Source organism: Mustela putorius, unplaced genomic scaffold (assembly GCF_011764305.1).
Source record: "Mustela putorius furo isolate JIRA1106 unplaced genomic scaffold, ASM1176430v1.1 tig00001149_pilon_pilon_pilon, whole genome shotgun sequence".
Lineage (NCBI taxonomy): Eukaryota > Metazoa > Chordata > Mammalia > Carnivora > Mustelidae > Mustela > Mustela putorius.
The window spans coordinates 22,532-42,468 of NW_025421595.1; the positions used below are offsets into that span (position 1 = coordinate 22,532).

Genomic DNA, 19,937 nt, shown 5'->3' on the forward strand with positions numbered 1-19,937 from the left:
TTTTTTAATAAGATCTAAATTCTAAGTCAGTTTTAAGAAAAACTAGAAGAAAGGCATGTACAAGTTTCCTTCCAGAAGAACATGAAGGCAGTTTGACAGCACCAAAATACATAAAGATAGGGATACTTTTACTACATGGAGAGTAAAAAGTATAATAGTAAAAATAGAAGAAGATTAAATATGGGAGGACAATGAGCATAAAAAATTGCTAAGGCTGCCATATCATAAACTGGGTGGTGAAAAAACACAATTTAATTTCTCAGTTTTGGAGGTTAGAAGTTTGAGGTGTTGACAGAGCCATGCTTCTATAAACTCTTTAGGAAAGAATCCATTCCTAACTATTATAGCTTCTGGTGGGTCCCAGCAATTTCAGTCTTTAGCATGTAACCTCAGCACTCCAGTGTCTGTTTCTGTAATCACATGGCATTCTTCTTTACCTTTATTTGTGTCTATGTGTCCCAATTTCTCCTTTTCATAAGGACATTAGCCATCTTATCTGAGGGCCCATCCTAATAACCTCCTCCTAACAATATATCTTCTGTAAGATTTCCAAATAAGGTTACATTTTGAAGTTATGGATAGGATTTCAATGTCTATTTTAATTAGCAACAATCATGCCTCAGATAAACCTCATTGACTACAATACTGCCCTTCGCAAAGCATCAATGTCTCTTTTAAAGGAAAGCAAGCAATTCAACCTATACCACTGAAGGACTATCAGCCACTTCATTTGTTATTTTAAAATACTGACCTGCATCACTTAGGGAGAAATTGAAGGATACTGACAAAATTGCAGAATTTGAAATAGAGTTTAAAAGAATGCCTCTGGATACTGGAGGGCAATAAATTATTAAGGAAACAAAGCAGAAAAAATGAGAAGGCTGCTATACATCCAGATGATGAGGATGATAGGTCAGAATGTTTATACTAGAATCTTCCCAATTTCATGTCTCTGCCTTTGACTTTAGTCATTAACATCTCTCATCCAGACTATTTTACTGTTTCACCCGATTTCCTAATATCATATTTATTACCTCTCTATTAATATTTTCCTATTATTTTAAATCTTATTTTTCACTTTGTATGAAATATTTATCAACTTTGGTGTAGAACTTAAGCCATATCCATGTTGCTCTTGGTTTCATAGTTGATTAATCCATTTTGAATAAATCAGTAACACCATGAAAATTTTATCCAGTCTGTTATTCATAACCTAGGACAAACATATTTTCTTTTATTTTCTCCTTTGCCTTGATGTAACTTAAAAGCCTACCATAACCAAAAAGCTTTGAGAAGAGGCAAGAGAACAACATGCCAGTTAGCTGCTGGAAAATACTTTTCTGTGTTTACTAGCCTAAAAAATGGATAAATCTCCTCTTTAACAGTGAAGTGAATAACATGCCATAAAGGATTTAAGGCTTTCTCACAGTTTATCAACAAAAATTATTTCCACTGTAGGAAAACTTCTTTGTTTTGGGAGGATTATTTCTCTTCACTAGTAAATCTTCCTTCTGGAAAATTTAAAACTCATCCAAAAAATTTATTTTAATGTAAAGCAACTACTGAAAACTCAGTGACATCTGAGCCTCCAGTAATCGCCTAATTTTTTCAACTATATTTATAACACTCCATAAATTTTACCTATTGATCAGTTGTGCTAAAATATTTGATTTTCCTGCTATCTGTACCCAGTTACTCCCAGTTACTTTTTATAATGCTTTTGACATTAGGCTCCTTATTTTTTTATTTATAATATAAGACTTCTTAATATTGTATTCCTTTTATTCTTATGCATTGTTATTTTTATAAAACAATATCTAATTTAAGATTCTATTCTTAACGTTGCTTTGATATATTAGATTTCACATACTTGAAACCATTACTTCCATTGTACTTCACTAGTGTTATCCCTATGGAAAATAATCTATTTCCCTTAAAAAATAAATATAAATATGATGAAGTTCCAGAACCTAACTCAGGTTCGGTGGGGTGAGGTTCAGAGCTGACGACTAAAGAAAGAATTCTTAAGACATCTTTGGTGCAAAATGGTGGTTTATTAAAGCATGGGGACAGGACCCATGGGCAGGAAGAGCTGCTGCCCTGGGTTGTGAGGGTGGACATGTTATATAACCCATGGTTGGGGGGAGGTGGTGAAGGGATGGGAGATTTTGACAGAGTTCTCACATGCTAGGGAGGGCCTACAAGGTGCCGGGGGGAGTCTTTGCCCTTATGGCTTGATCAATGTCGTCTTTAGGTCAGGCACTAACATCAAGATAATGGGGGATTCTTGGTGGGGCATTATGATCTGGCTATCATTTACATTCCTTTCTACTCCAGTCTCCTCCAGTTTATGGTGGGAGGGAGACATTAGGGCTTCAGGAACCGAGAGTTATTTGCCTCTGGAAATTTGTGCTATTGATAAGGTAACCTCTCTGTTTAGGTCTCTAGGACATCTTGTAGAGCAAGGGAGATTCCTGTTCTGCAGGATTTCGATCCCTGCAAGTTAACTATTTATCGTTTTATGGCAGTCAGAGGGTGCCTGAGGAATGCTACACATATGGAGGGGAGCGGGTGAAGAGGGGGTGCAAGGCGCCAGCTTTTGCTTTGTCCTCAGCCAGCCTCCTGCTCCCTCATCAAATATACAGATAGGTAGGTATACCAAAATCTGTGGAATATAAATATACTCATTTGATTAAACTGGGAAATTTTCCTCCTTCCCAACTACATTTTATTTAAGTCCCACAAGACAGGTTAACTAGCGTGGTTGTTTTGTTGGTTTTTTTTTCCCCCAGGAATTTTTCCCCCTTATTTTTGTTAAAAAACCAAAGAACAAAAAACACTTCAAACATACTATACTTCACACTTAAGAATTGTTTATATTCATCAAAGTCATGACACAGTTTGTTTTTAGTCCATATCCCTTAATTAATTCATTTTCATTATTGTGAAATAATCTTTATTTCACTCCTAAAATTTAGTGTCCACTCAGTTTTCACAACTTTTTGTCTTAGAGCTAATTCTAGGTAGCATACTCTTTCTTCAGTAATTTCCTTATAAGGTGGTTTATTCTAATTTGTCTCTGACAAGCTGCTATATGAACTACTTTACTCTTATTACAACAAATAAACACCTTAATTCCATTGCCTGATCAAATATGACCTAGGTTAGAAAATCATTAGGTTAGAAACTACCCCTTCCACAAAAATAATTATTATGTGAGAATAATTTTTTCACTCTGTTCTTTGTCTTAAAGATGTCTTTAATACTGTAGATTTTAATACTAAGGAAAGCACATTGGGAATTTGAAATATCCAATTCACTAAGTATGTTAAAAGTAGTCATGTTTTTAATTTTAAGAAATCTCCATGTGGTTTTTCATCACAGTTTTATAACCCCATGAACAGTAGAGACAAGTGTTCCAACTTCTCCACATCCTCAACTTGTCACTGTCTCTTTTATTTTGTTTTACAGGAGTCATCCTAAGTTTCTGAGATATTTCATTGTGGTTTTCACTTGCATTTATCTGATTATGAGTACTGCTGAGCATCTTTTCACTTTTTTGTTGTTGTTGGACATTTGTGTTTTATCTTTGGAGAAATATCTATTCAAGTCCTTTATGCATTCTTTGACAGGTAATTTGATTTTTATTGTTTTTGTTGGCTAGTTGTAGGAGTCTTTGATCACAGAGTCTAATCTATTTTCATTTAAAGTAATTACTGACAGGAAAGTACTGATATTATTATTTTGTTATTTATTTTCTAAGCATTTTTTAGCCTTTTGTCCCTCTTTTCCTCTCTTACTGCCTTCCTTTGTGTTTCATTGATTTTCTATATGCTTCAAGTTATATCATCCTATTCTAAACTGTTAACAACGTGAGTCATAAACAGAAACTACTGCCTTCTGCATGACAAGGTTTCTGCTGAGAAACCCACTAATAATTTTATGGAATCTTATTTGTGTGTGAGGGATTGTTTTATTCTTGCTGCTTCCAAGATTATTTCTTGACTTCCAATAGTTTTATTATACTGTTTGGCATCCCATTGGATTTATTCTGCATAGAGTATAAACTTTCTGAATTCTATGACCATCTCCTTCCTCATATTTGGGATGCTTGGCTATTATTTCTTCAAGTAAGTTTTCTGTGCTTTCTGTCTTTCCTTCTATATTGCAACAGCACAATATACACATTATATATCTAATATTTATAGTTAACATATAAATATTAAACGCATAACTGTATATTTGTACATGTGAATTTAATAATATATAATTAGATACATATATAAATACATTTATTACATAATCAGGTACAACTAGATTAGAAATATTTTATATATACCTATATACATATAGAGCACACACATATAATTAGATATATAATGGATATATTGATCCACTTCCCAATTCCCCTTAGCCCTGGGCTCTCTTTTACTTCATTCTTGTGTTTGCATTTCTCATTCAATTATTTTATTCTTTTTTAAAAATATTCTTTTTAATTTATTTGACAGAGAGGGATCACAAGTAGGCAAGAGGCAGGAAGAGAAAGAGGGGGAAGCAGGCTCCCCACTGAGCAGAGAGCCTGATCCGGGACTCCATCCCAGGACCCCGAGATCATGACACGAACTGAAGGCAGAGGCTTAACCCACTGAGCCATCCAGGCACCCCTCTCATTCAATTATTTCAAATGACCAATCTCAAATTCACTAATTTTTCTATCTGATTGTAACTGCTATTGAACACTCCAGTGAATTTTTCAGTTCAATTATTATATTCCTTATATCTAGAATTTTTTTGATTCTTACTTCAGTTATATGCCATATCCTGATTTCATTTAGTTGTCTGTATTTTCTTTAGGTCACTGAGTATTTTTAAGATAGTTGTTTTAAATTCTTTATGAGGTAATTTGGGAACTGAGATTTTTCAAGGTTGATTTCTGGGGTTTCATTTTGTTAAACTGATTATCATGCTTCCCTCTTTTTAATATACACTGTAATTTTTGCTGAGAATTAGGCATCTGAAAAACCAACCGCTTCTCCTGGCTTTCCTGTAAGGGAAGACTCATCCATCACTCCACCTAGAGGTCATAGGATCTCTCAAGCCTTTTCTGATCTCTTGCTCCTCTTGATGTCTGCCTGCAGAACTATATGCAGTTTTGAAATGAGATGGTGCCTGCCTCTATTTTTAATGTCTTCCCAACTATGACCATCACCAGGCCAGTAGTCTGTCAATGCTCCAGTCAGGTGAGATGGAAATCATTCCCTAAGCAGCTACCAGACAAATCAGAATGTTGGCTACATTTTGATGGAAGAAGCCTTGAGTGAGATGTTTCCTGCTGGTTGTATCCTACTGTGCCACCTGGAGGTATGAACACAGCCCAGGACACAAAATAAGGCTATGTTCTACACCTTTACCTGGAATTTTTTCCTGACTTTACACTGGCCTGGATGTTGTAGCTTCTCATCTAGACTCTAGAGTTCTGATAAAGGTATTGTGGTTCCATACATCATTGCTAATTCAAATGTCTTTGTTGGGGAACAAGGCTATGTATCTTCTTGGGCCATGATCACTACATACTGGTACATACCAGTACTTCCTGGCTACCACTTTTTAGTACATAATATTTGAAGAACATTCTTTCATCACTATCATTATTTTAGAACAAATCATTTAGCAGTATAATATCTAGGAAATAATTCAATAAACATGAAAAGATAGTATTGAGTAGGTAAATAATACATTGGCTTTTAAAACTATATTTAATATAACATCTGAAATGTCATTCACAGGTATAGATTATAAAAACTTAACAAGTACTAGAAATACTTCATAAGTGGATTGCAAGTTTTACCCCTCAATGAATATACCTATCTTGTGATGAAAACTTCTTCCATTTAAAAAGTCAGAGTTTAAAACATAAAATAATTATACCAAATCAATAAAAAATATAATTTTCAATGTACGTAGATTTTTAAAAATGTAAGTATTATATAAAGTTTAAGAGAGCAAGATAAACATAACTAAGTGCTATTAACACTTAGGGTTCCCTTAAAGATCACTTTTTCAACCCCAAATCACCATACACCAATATTAGCAAATAATATATTTTCTATAGTATCACTGGTTTAATCTGGGGCACAAGAGGGGATGTTTAACAACTTTGCTTCATTCCATTCTAGAAATTTCTATTTACAAATGCACAGCAAAATTTAAGAATATTATCACTAATGGGGCACCTGACTGGCATCGTTGGAAGAGCATATGATTTTGATCTTGGGGTTGTAAGTTTGATCCCCATAGTGGGTGTAGAGATTGAACATAATAAAAAAATAACAATATAAATAAAATAAAAAATCTTTTATAAATAAAAAATCTTTTATTTTATTTATATTGTTTTTTTTATTATGTTCAATTAGCCAACATATAGTACATGGGTTTTTGATGTAGTGTTAAACAATTTATTAGTTGTGTATAACACCCAGTTTAAAAAAATCTTTAAAAAAAGAAAGCTATCAGTAAAAGAAGATTTAAAATAATTATAACATTATCTGAAGAGTACTGTAATATTTAAGTATCTCAGATAACCTGAGTCTAAGTATTTGGTTGGTATTGACTAATTTGGTAAAGTAAATTAGTATAAATTAATAAACAAAATGTATTGATCTACCAGATATATTGACAATAAATTGCTACAATGAATCAATAATTTTTTCAAGTCTTGATTATGAGTAATACTTAAGATTTAGTAGGTAAGAAATAAACACAACACATATTTTTATCCTACATTTCTCTGTAACAGATATTAATTAAACAGATAACAAGAAGGAATTTCACTGAAACATTCTCCCTCAGAATTTGGAATTCAAAAGTTCCTAAAATAAAAATAATCATTGAGAGACTTAGTTCTGACTCGGGGAGTACCTATCTGGAAAACCTAAGACTGCAATTTTCTATAAAAAAAAATTTGAAGTTGTAACTTGTTAAGCTTTATGGTGTTTGTTTTCTATTTCAATAAAATATACACTAGCTATGTATAGTTAAACATTTTAATAAGATAAGAAAGTTTAGAGATGCCTGCATAGCTCAGTCAGTTGAACATCTGACTTGGATTCTGCTCAGGTCATGATATCAGAGTCCTAAAATGGAGCCCCACATCAGGCTCCACACTCAGCATAGAGTCTATTCCTCTCTCTCTGCTCCTCCCCTTGCTCCCTCTCTCAAATAAATAAATAAATAAATAAGATCTTAAGATAAAAGATCAGAGTTTAGTTTTAAGACATGACTCTACTATTTGTTTTCATTTTTTATTGCTAAATAATCATAACTTTTAAAAGTTAAAATATTAAGATTTTAATAAAGTTTTGGTATTTTTATTCTACCAGCAAACTACTTTATTAATTGATTAATAAAATGGTACAAATAGGTAGTGGATCTACACAAAAGGACAAAGATGAAAATGCTAAGTACTTGAGTAAATTTGTAAAATTTTTTTCATCAGTCTAAATCTGAGTGTTGATTATTGAAACAGAAATAATAGCAATGAAAAAAGAAAGAAAAATAATAGTGATGTACTGTGGGTATATAATGAAAAGTAAAATACAGTATGATAATAAGAGAAGAGAGAAGAACCACATGGTCCTCTCAATTGATGCAGAAAAAGCATTAAACAAAATCCAGCATCTGTTCCTGATTAAAACTCTTTAAAGGAAAGGGATAGAGGGAACATTCCTAAACTTCATAAAATCTCTCTATGAAAGACCCACAGCAAATATCATCCTCCATGGGGAAAAGCTTGCAGCCTTCCCATTGAGATCAGGAACACAACAAGGATGCCCACTCTCACCATTCTTGTTCAACATAGTACTAGAAGTCCTAGCAACAGCAATCAGACAACAAAGAGAAATAAAAGGTATCCAAATTGGCAATGAAGAAGTCAAACTCTCTCTCTTCGCAGATGACATTCTTTATATGGAAAACCAAAAAGATTCCACTGCCAAACTACTAGAACTCATACAGCAATTCAGCAACATGGCAGGATACAAAGTCAATGTACAGAAATTAGTGGCTTTCTTATACACTAACAATGAAAATACAGAAAGGGAAATAGAAAATCAATTCCATTTAATATAGCACCAAGAACCATAAGATATCTCGGAATAAACCTAACCAAAGATGTAAAGGATCTATATTCCCGGAACTACAGAACACGCATGAAAGAAACGGAAGAAGACACCAAAAGATGGAAGACCATCCCATACTGTTGGATCGAAGAATAAACATTGTTAAAATGTCTATACTGCCTAGAGAAATCTATACTTTTAATGCCATTCTGATCAAAATTGCACTGGTATTCTTCAAAGAGGTGGAGCAAAAAATCCAAAAATTTGTATGAAATCAGAAGAGACCCCAAATCATTAAGGAAATCTTAAAAAACAAAAATAAAAATGGGGACATCACATTACCTGATTTCAAGCTTTACTACAAAGCTGTGATCACCAAGACAGCATGGTACTGGCATAAAAACAGACACATAGACCAGTGGAACAGAGTAGAGAGCCCAGATATGGACCCTCAACTCTATAGTCAATTAATCTTCGAAAAAGCAGGAAAAAATATATAGTGGAAAACACACAGTCTCTTCAATAAAAGGTGCTGGGAAAACTGGACAGCTATATGTAGAAGAATGAAACTCGACCATTCTCTTACACTGTACACAAATATAACTTTGAGATGGATAAAAGATCTCAAAGTGAGACAGGAATCTATCCGAATCCTAGAGGAGAATATAGGGAGTAACCACTTTGATATCAGCTCCAGAAACTTCTTTCAAGATAGGTCTCCAAAGGCAAAGGAAACAAAAGCAAAAATGAATTTTTGGGACTTCATCAACATCAAAGCTTCTGCACAGCAAAGAAAACAGTCAAGAAGACAAAGAGGCAACCCATGGAATGGGAGAAGATATTTGCAAATGACAGTACAGACAAAAGGTTGATATCCAGGATCTATAAAGAACTTCTCAAACTCAATACACACCCAACAGATAATCATATCAAAAAATGGGCAGAAGACATGAACAGACACTTCTCCAATGAAGACATACAAATGGCTATCAGACACATGAAAAAAATGTTTATCATCACTAGCCATCAGGGAGATTCAAATGAAAACCACACTGAAATACCACCTTACACCAGTTAGAATGGCCAAAATTAACAAGACAGGATACAACATGTGCTGGAGAGGATGTGGAGAAAGGGGAACCCTCTTACACTGTTGGTGGGAATGCAGTTGGTGCAGCCTCTTTGGAGAACAGTGTGAAGATTACTTAAAAATTTAAAAATAGAACTTCCCCATGTCCCTGCAATTGCACTACTGGATATTTACTCCAATGATACAGATGTAGTTCTGTATCCCAATGTTTATAGCAGCAATGACCATGGTCACCAAACTGTGGAAAGAACCAAGTTGCCTTTCAACAGACGAATGGATAAGGAAGATGTGGTCCATATACATGATGGAGTATTATGCCTCCATCAGAAAGGATGAATACCCAACTTTTGTAGCAACATGGATGGGACTGGAAGAGATTATGCTGAGTGAAATCAGTAAAGCAGAGAGAGTCAATTATCATAGGGTTTCACTTATTTGTGGAGCATAACAAATAGCATGGAGAACAAGGGGAGATGGAGAGGAGAAGGGAGTTGAGGGAAATTGGAAGGGGAGGTGAACCATGAGAGACTATGGACTCTGAAAAACAATCTGAGGGTTTTGAAGGGGTGGGGATGGGAGATTGGGTGAGCCTTGTGATGGGTATTATCGAGGGCATGGGTTGCATGGAGCACTGGGTGTGGTGCAAAACAATGAATACTGTTATGCTGAAAAGAAATTTTAAAAATGCATAATGATAGAAAAAGACTGGTAAGAGAAGAAAGGAACTATATAATTTTCAGATGCTTGTACTGTACATGAAGAGGTATAATATCCCTTGAAGGTAGATTATGATAAGTAAAAATGTGTATTACTAACTCAAAACAGTAACAATAAGATAGTTATAGCTGAGAAGCCAACAAAAGAGATTAAGTGGAATAAAAAGTACTTGGTAGGGTACATAGAAAACATTAATAAGTATATTAATTGTAAATGATTTATATGCCCTGATAAAGGGGCACAGCTTATTGGACTGGATTTTAAAAAATAAGCTCTAATTAAGTGCTGCCTGCAAGAAATACACATTAAGTAAGAAAAGAAAGGGAGTATCTAGGTGGCTCAGTCAGTTGGGCATATGCCTCAGTTCAGGTCATGATCCCAGGGTCCTCGGATAGAACCCCACATCTGGCTTCCTGCTCAGTGGGGAATCCGCTTCTCCCTCTGACTCTATTGCCTCCCACCTTGTGCTCTTTATCTTAAATAAATAAGTAAATAAATAGCTTTAAAAAATAAATAAGAAAACAAAGATAATCAATAAAGATTAATTAATAAAACACCAGTAAATGGATGGAAAATTCATAAATGTATTAATCATAAAAGAGCTGGGTAGTCATATTAATATCAAAGTAGATTTCAGAGCAAAATACTGGGGATAGCATAGGTTACTTTCTAATGATACATGATCAACTGATGTTCCACAGCATGTTCTGGAATCGGACTTTCTAGTTTAAAAATGCTGCTAAAATCAGTGGGTGAAATTCTGAGGAGAAATTTAGTAATTGTGAGTGACCTCTGGGAGTGGTCACATAGATATACCCAAATAAAAAATGGAATAAATTTCTTATTAGCAGAGCTGATCTATAAGAAATATGAAAGGAGGGGCACCTGGGTGGTTCAGTGGATTAAAACCTCTGCTGAGGTCATGATCCCGGGGTCTTGGGAGCGAGCCTGAGGTCAGACTCTCTGCTCAGCGGGGAGCCTTGCTTCCTCTTCTCTTTATGCCCGCCTCAGCACTGACTTGTGATCTCTGTCTGTCAAATAAATAAAATCTTTTAAAAAAAAAAGAAAAGAAATATGAAAGGAGACATTATCATAATGCATGGATCAAAAGGATTACATATGAAACAACCAATTGTAATTTCTCAAAAGAGAGAGCATATGTCAAAAGGAGAAGATACAAAATGCACTGTACTTATAACTACAGAAGACAGAAGAGAATGAAACATTATATCTACTTATGAAGTATGTGTAAACATGGAAGTATGAAATGGTCATTTGCAGATGATGTAATTATTCACCCAAAGGTGTCATAAAAATGTTCTTTTGAAATAATGTAAGATAAAGATACAACGTTAGCAAAAGAAGGATCTTTATTCATTTATTTATTTTTAAGATTTTATTTATTTGACAGAGATCACAAGCAGGCAGAGAGGCAGACAGAAAGAGGGGTAAAGCAGGCTTCCCACTGAGCAGAGAGCCCGATGTGGCGCTCCATCCCAGGACCCTGAGATCATGACCGGAGATGATGACCTGAGCTGAAAGCAGAGGCTTAACCTACTGAGCCACCCAGGCACCCAAGGAGGATCTTATTTTAAATGATTATTAAATACACAGTGACTACATGTATAAGAAAAAAAGGGAAGAGGACAAAAATAGAGAAGAGTAGATGAGAAGAGGGAGAAATAAGATATTATAAAAGTAGGTGAAAATCATAAAAAAAGATATGAGTAAATAATTGGAGAAAACTGAATTTCTGAGCTTATGGGAAGAAAGAAATGAACATTGTAAGAAATGAAATCCATTTTCTCCCCAGAAATCCACAAAACAAATTTGTTATTAAAGATTATACCTTTCTCCCAGCCCAATCTATTCCTCTCTCCTCAGAAGGCATAAGCTGATCTATAATGTTTATTTTTAGAAAACACCTGTGAAAAGATATACATACTATAGGGCCTCAGAATTCAAAAGTAGGTCATTGACAGTCTAAAAAAATTAAAGTGTAAAGCTAGAGAGAAGAGCCACAGAGCAGTGGAATTCCAATTGTACATGGGTGCACTTGTTTATTTCACATAGCCTGTAGCACAAAGCAGCTGAATAACTCAAAATACAGTTCATTTCTTCCACTTTGGTTGAGATTTAGCTTAAAAATTTAAAAACTATTCATCTTTCCAATAATTATTAACTACAAAATTTGTGATACATTAACCACTGCCCAACCTGAGACTGCTCATGAGCATGTTCTCTTTTCTCATTATCAGAATCAGTTGAGGGAGTCTCTAGCTTTAAGCCTTCAGAAAAACAAAGCCTGAAGTCAGCAGATTTATGACAGATACAATTATTGCAAAATATCTGGGTTCAGGCAGAGAATGGGATAGTTAGAACCACTAAAAAAGAGCTGTTGGAGCTGCTCCTTATTTGCTGTCCTCCAGTTTTGGAATGTCTTCAAACCATAAATGATTTTATTTTCAACCTGAAATCTCTTTGGTTACATTGTTTTTTAAAAGATTTTATGTATGTATGTATGTATGTATGTATGTATGTATTTCATAGAGACACAGTGAGAGAGGGAGCCTAAGTCGGGGGACTGGGAGAGGGAGAAGCAGGCTTCCTGTTGAACAGGGAGCCCCTCCTTACAGAAAGGACGGGCTTTACTCACCTCCTTTGAATGTACCCATTCCTGTCTCCTATTTCATTTTGTAAATGTAACCTTCTCTCATCTGCTTGCACCTTTTCATGTAGTCTCCAGGTTAAACATAACACATACAAGGGGTGCCTGGGTGGCTCAGGCTTTAAGCATCTGACTTCGGCTCAGGTCCTGGTACCAGGTTCCTGGGATCCTGTTCAACAGGAAGCCTGCTTCTCCCTCTCCCAGTCCCCCGACTTAGGCTCCCTCTCTCACTGTGTCTCTATCAAATAAAATAAATAGATAGATAGATAGATAGATAGATAAATAAAATCTTTTAAAAAACAATGTAACCAAACAATCAAACAAAATCATAACACATATAGGAGGAATATAATTATATCCAATCTATAAAACCTCTTCACAAAGACCAAGAAGAAAGAAAACAATTTTGTTATAGAATAAGAATTAATCAGGTAGAATGTGCAGTGCATCACATGTTAAGTGATAATGAGATTGCAAAGACAGAAATTTTATTCTTCTATATAGCTAAGACACAACCTATTATAATTATGCATTCCAGATAAAATTGTTTATTTCTCTTATCTTTATGGAAGTGAGGTTTAAAATTCAGAGTTAGATGAAAATTGAGTAAGTTAACTTTCCCTAAAATCCCCAAACTCTTCTTTCTCCCTACTTAATAAAACTTTTCTATATTTAATGTGAAATCTGTTTTCTGTTCCTCCCATTAACTCGCTGCTTTCTCTACATATACACCCCATTGTTTGTAGCCATAGATAATCACTAAGCCCCCAACAAAAACTGCATGTGGGAAATTAAGGAATGCCTGGAATGTAAATACAAATCTTTACAATTTTGCAAAAAATATTTGAATGAAATAATTGTCAAAATTCATGAGCCTGCATCTAGAGGGATTATCTTTTTTCTTTTTTTTTTCTATTTAAAGATGTTTTATTTATTTATTTGAGAGAGAGAGGGTTTTTTTTGAAGTATTTACTTATGTGAAAATGTTTATTACTTACTGTTAATACTTAAATTCTGGATTTAAAAGTATATTAAACTAAGATATCCTCCTAGCATTGATATCTCTTTCTAAGCATGATAAAATATGGAAATTGTAAAAGTAATTAATTTCTTCTACACATATTGAAAAGACAAAGCAGTCTCAGTATTACACTATGTACCCACAGAAATTGTTAGTGTAGATGCAGTATGGTTATTGGTAGGCAGAAAGAGAAACTTTTTTAAAAAGATTTTATTTATTTATTTGATAGACAAAGATCACAAGTAGGCAGAAAGGCAGACAGAGACAGAGAGGGGGGAAGCAGGCTCCCTGCTGAACAGAGAGCCTGGATGTGGGGCTTGATCTTAGGGTCATGGGATCATGACCTGAGCTGAACGCACTGAACTACCCAGGTGCCCCAGAAAGGGAACTTTTTATTCAAAATTAAGATTGCCTTACCAATATATGTTCTGTTTCTTAGGCACAAAGATTATTCCACATAATCTTTTTACAAAAATACCTTGACTGTTGCAATAAAAGCAATTTTGCCATGATTCAGGGGAGCGTAAAATAGATTTTACTTATAATATTGTCCTTTTTTTTTTAATCTCCACTGTTTAGAATGTCATTCATGGTAGATCTCTTGACATCTCTTAAAATATTTTACTTCCTATCTAACAGATATTTATAGACATACTAAACAAAATCATATTTATTCCACTAATAGGATTATGAAATATATTCGATACTATTTAACACAGACTACTTACAAAAGATAAACAGATAAGTTAACTCTATATTCAGAAGCCTCAATACATTTTATTTTAGGCAGTGGTAACAATGGATCCAGGGTACTGTAAAAAAAATTGAGGCAAAATACACATTATATGAAAATAACCACTTTCAAATATACAATTCAGGGACATTTGTATCTTTGTAAGGTTGTATCATATTACATCTCTATTTTTTAAACATTTTCAACATCTTAAGAAGAAATACTTTATTTTTATTTTTTTTTTAAGATTTATTTATTTATTTGACAGAGAGATTACAAGTAGGCAGAGACGCAGGCAGAGAGGAGGAGGAAGCAGGCTCCCTGCTGAGCAGAGAGCCGGATGTGGGACTCGATCCCAGGACCCTGAGATCATGACCTGAGCCGAAGGCAGCGGCTTAACCCACTGAGCCACCCAGGCGACCAAGAAGGAATACTTTAAAACAAAATTTTCCATTCCCCTCTCACCTGGCCCAGGGCAACCACTAATTTGTGGTCTCAGTGGCTATGCTTTCTTTATATACAAGTTACACAGATTTAAATTCCAAATTGTCAGGATATTTTAAATCTTTTGTTTACTCATTTTTTGCAGCTTTCCTTTATCAGGTTTTATGTTGTTTGTATCAACCTAGTTTGAGTGTGTTTAGAAGGAATAATTATAATTATTATAATTTTATTTCAGGGGCTAACTATAATTATGTATTTATTTCATTAAAAATTTTTGTAAAAATTAGATTTTATAGATCTTGTTTTTTTGGTCATTGTCTACATAAGTTTAAGTATTTTATTTTTAACTGAATGAATTTCAAAGGGAAACACTCTGGCTGAATGTTATCCTTGAATTGCTAGGAGACCAAGATCTTGTGATGTCACAACAACTTGGGTGGTGGGCCATTGTGATGGTCTGAATAGTTTATCTGTGTAGGCCAGCCAAAGTAGCATTTGAAGCTGCAGTGTTCAAAACCATGCAGATGAGAAACATAGCTGAAGGAAAACTTATTTGAGATGGCACATGTTTCTTCAGAAATTCAAGATGATTCTCTTAAAAATGGATCGACTGGTTCCGCAGCCTCCATTAGCTCTCCTTTGTGTGATCACACATTCACTGGAGATGTGGACCTGAGGTCTATGATTGAAGAAAATGCTTTTCAAGCCTTGTCAGGAGGATCCTTGATAAAAAGACCACGTTACACTTTCTGTGTCTCTGAACCAGATGAAGATAATGATTTTCTTTCTCTGACCTTTCCCAGAAAACTTTGGAAAATAGTTGAAAGTGATCAATTCAAGTCAATTTGGTGGGATGACAAGGGAACTTCTATAGTGATTGATGAGGAACTTTTCAAGAAAGAAGTTTTGGAGAGAAAGGCTCCTTTCAGAATATTTGAAACTGGAAGTATGAAGAGTTTAGTTCGCCAGCTTAATCTTTATGGATTTAGTAAAATGCGACAGAGTTTTCAAAGATCTGCTTCTTTGGCTGACTTTCTAGCAGAGGAAAAAGAAGTCTCTGTTTTAAGCAAGGTATTTAAAAATGTTATTACTTAAATAAAGAATATATACGATTTTACTTTGTATAGCAGTAAGTACAGTCATATATATAGCCTAAAGTCAGATTTTTAAATTTCTAATTTTTTAAAAAATTGAGGCTAGAGAATCAATTGTCATACAGTTTTGCTTATTTGTGGAGCACGAGGAATAATATGGAGGACCTTGCGAGTTGGAGAGAAGGAAGTTGGGGGAAATTGGAGGGGGAGGTGAAACATGAGAGACTGTTGACTGAGAAAAAAACTGAGCTATTTGGAGGGGAGATGGGTGGGAGGTTGCATGAGCCTGGTGGTATTAAGGAGGGCATGTATTGCATGGAGCACTGGGTGTGGTACATAAACAATGAATTCTGGAACACCAAAAAGAAATTTTAAAAATTAATTAAAAGAAAAAAGAAGAAAAAAAAATGAGGCTAGCTTATGCATGAAGCTTTCAGGGTTATAAGAAATTTTGCTGGTATCTTTGACCCTTAGAATGAACTTCTATTTAAATAAGGTCCTGAAGCCACTTAAACCGCTATTCACTGTTACTTGTAAATATATAACAGATTTTCACAAACGATAATTAAATGTTTGTTTCCAGTAAGTAAATTTTAAAAAATATAATAGTACATATATTATTAGATGTCTTTGTATGATGAAAGAAGTCAGATTTTACATGTTATCTTATCTTTTATATTGGTTGGGAATGTCACTTAGTAACTTTCTTCTTTGGTTTTAGTTACAGTTCTATCATAATCCAAATTTTAAACGAGGCTGCCCCCAACTTTTAGTAAGAATGAAAAGAAGAGTCGGAATTAAAAATGCTTCTGCAGTATCACTAGTTCAAGATATCAACAAGAAATCCTGCAAAGGAGGGGATAATGTGGACAGTCTTAATTCTGGTTTTGTTGCTAAAACTAGTGGAGAAAGGGTATGTTCAAACTCCACCAATTTAAATCTGCCTCTAATAAGGAAGCCTTCTCCCAGCCAGAGAATTGCTACAACTTCCCCCATGAGAAGTGATTTTTCTCCTGCAACAACATCAGTCAGACCAATCAGACCATCGGAACAAGTTGGAATGGAACAACATGCTGTTTTAAACCAGTTGACCACTTTTCACATGCACTCACATAGCAGCTACACTCAAGCAAATGGCCACATTGTAAACTTTGTTACAACTACAACTTCTACATCTCAGTACCATATCATATCTCCCTTACAGAGTAGTTATTTTGGAACAATGGTGGAGCCTTCTACTTTTTCAACTAGATATGCTGATTTGTCAGCTAGTGAGGCTCGTTTTTCTAACCTGCAACCAGCAGGCAACCCATGGTTCACAATACCAATGATAGCTGATACTTCTACTGCCTCACTTTCAAGGTCAACTCATCAACCCTCTCCATCATATGCACATCAAACTAATTATAACTGATCTATCAAAAGACTATCATTATGCAAGATAACAAAGATTATCACTTGTTGGCAAATGACCACACATTGGTGATTCTCTTATCTGAACAATAAAATTACATGTTCATCTTCATGGTTTCATTATCGTTATTTTTTGAAATAGAGTAAAATTATTATGTATTGTATTTTTTGTAATTTAACATTTGAAGTGCAACCTAAATAAGTTATGTTTAAAAAAGAATGGGAGCATAGGAAAAAAAGAAATTGAAGTTAAGTAATTTCTGAAATAGTCCAGGATGAATCAAATTAGGGCATAAATTACAATGATATGGAAAAGGGCACCTGGGTGACTCAGTCAGTTAAGCATCTGCCTTTGGCTCAGGTCATGATCCCAGGGTGCTGGGATAGAGTTCCACACAAGGCTCTCTGCTCAGTGGGGTATCTGCTTCTTCCTCTCTTTCTCTCCCTCCATGCTTGTGCACTCTCCAATAAATAAACTCCTAAAATTGATATGGAAGTGAATGAAATATAAATAAAATTTAGAAAAGACAAATACACAGTATTTAATATTATCTCATATTCTCACAGTTATTTAGGAAAGCCCTTGGATTTTAGTTGGCAAAGGTGGTCTTCATTAAAAAATACATTCATATTGGAATATATAACACTCTTACCAGTGTAGCAACCATTATGTTATCACATGCTACAGTCATGGACTGCATCCATCAAAACGTGTAATTTTACAAGTGGCATTATCAGAGGCCTCTCTTACCATAGTGATCTCAAAACATTCCAGTTTGTGCTTTTATTTTCTCCCCTTTGTTAATGCACATTTAATTTTTTTTTAATGGATACATTTATGTTGCTTTCTGATTCCATTCACAGCCTACTCCAGGCTTAATTCCTTATGCTGTTATGGATGCCTTTTATTTTATTTTATTTTATTTTATTTTAAAAACTTTTATTAAGAAGATATTTTAATTACAAACTTAAATTAGTCTTATAACAATTAATCAAATGACTTAAACATATCTCAATATGTGGCATGCAGAAACCAACATGCCGTCATCTTTCAGACACTGCTGCTGTTAGACCTGGTGAAGTGTAGAGAAAATGTCGGATACTTTTTTTTTTGTATTTTTGTATTTTATTTTTTAATTTATTTTCAGCATAACAGTATTCATTATTTTTGCACCACATCCAGTGCTCCATGCAATACATGCCCTCCATAATACACCACCAGGCTCCTCCAACTTCCTACCCGCCCCCCCCCCCGCCCCTTCAAAACCCTTTTTGTTTCTCAGAGTCCATAGTCTCTCATGGTTCACCTCCCCTTCCAATTTCCCTCAACTCCCTTCTCCTCTCCATCTCCCTGTGTTATTTCTTATGCTCCACAAATAAGTGAAACCATAGGATAATTGACTCTCTCTGCTTGACTTATTCACTCAACATAATCTCCTCCAGCCCCATCCATGTTGATAACAAAAGTTGGGTATTCATCCTTTCTGATGGAGGCATAATACTACATAATATATATGGACCACATCTTCCTTATCCATTCGTCTGTTGAAGGGCATCTAGGTTCTTTCCACAGTTTGGTGACCGTGGTCATTGCTGCTATGAACATATGGATGCCTTTTAAATTCTGAACCCTGAAATTTGGCATAGTTAACAAGTGTCCTAAAGACAACTGTTTATGGGCACCTGGGTGGCTCAGTTGGTTAAGCAACTTTGGCTCAGGTCACAGTCCCAGAGTCCCGGGATCAAGTCCCGCATCAGGCTCCAGCTCCGTGGGGAGTCTGCTTCTCCCTCTGACCTTCTTGCCTCTCATGCTCTCTCACTGTCTCCCTCTCAAATAAATAAAATAAAGTATTTTTTTTAAAAGACAACTGTTTATGTTAGCAAGTACATAGGTTTCCATTCCACTGCCCATTCTGAGTTATATTCAAACTTTTTTTAGTCATGCCGATTCCAATCATATAAATTTTATGCCAGCTCTTTCCTGGGTTTAGAAGTCCCTCTCCTGGATTATTTAGACTACTACTTTAAGCAGATGTAAACTGTTGGTTGCCTTTACTTTATCTTGGACATTGGCACAGATTGAGCATGGTTACTGTCAAGTGGTATGTGTGTGTGTGTGTGTGTATATATATATATATATATATAATGAACAATAAATGAATGTTGGTGTAAGCCAATCAAAATTTACTTTTTGTGACTAAATATCCCCTGTCTTTCACTGTTATCATATCTGGTCTTATTCTTCACTGGAAATTTTCTTTCAAAGGTAGTTCACAGTTGCACACACTACAGATAAAGAGTCTGGCTTAATGAAACTAAATCACTAGTTATCATTGCATGCACTAAATTTTCAGTTTCCAGTTTTTTGACCATTATGAAAACTTGGAAATTATGGTTAATACCACTATAAAGGTTTTCCCCCCTTCTGTTTCACTGAAATATAGGATTATTTCTCTGCCTTCCACATTTTTCTCAACTTCTGCTTTGACAAGTCATTCCCTGAATTTGCTACATACTTACCAGCTGTTTCCTTTTTTTTTTTTTTACTTTATTTTTCCACTGTTCCAAGATTCATTGTTTATGCACTATAACCAGTGATCCATGAAATATGTGCCCTCCTTAATACCCACCACCAGGCTC

General features: G+C 34.8%; 1 protein-coding gene and 1 pseudogene across 1 annotated transcript; one reads left to right on the forward strand and one right to left on the reverse strand.

Annotated features, from left to right (window-relative positions):
- Positions 1-534: 534 nt before the first annotated feature.
- On the reverse strand, positions 535-662 carry LOC123394030 (annotated as a pseudogene).
- A 14,590-nt stretch (positions 663-15,252) lies between these two features.
- Positions 15,253-17,391, forward strand: LOC123394009 (heat shock transcription factor, Y-linked-like). Its single transcript, XM_045087434.1, has 2 exons — positions 15,253-15,861; positions 16,606-17,391. The coding sequence occupies exons 1-2, from the start codon at positions 15,349-15,351 to the stop codon at positions 17,296-17,298; spliced, it is 1,206 nt and encodes a 401-aa protein (XP_044943369.1). The 5' UTR covers positions 15,253-15,348; the 3' UTR covers positions 17,299-17,391.
- Positions 17,392-19,937: the final 2,546 nt, after the last annotated feature.

Bases quoted from the DNA above. Each gene is read 5' to 3' on its own strand.
- LOC123394009 (XM_045087434.1), top strand. From the start codon at position 15,349: ATGGCACATGTTTCTTCAGAAATTCAAGATGATTCTCTTAAAAATGGA. The intron at 15,862-16,605 runs GTATTTAAAAAT...CTTTGGTTTTAG, and splicing joins AAGTCTCTGTTTTAAGCAAG to TTACAGTTCTATCATAATCC.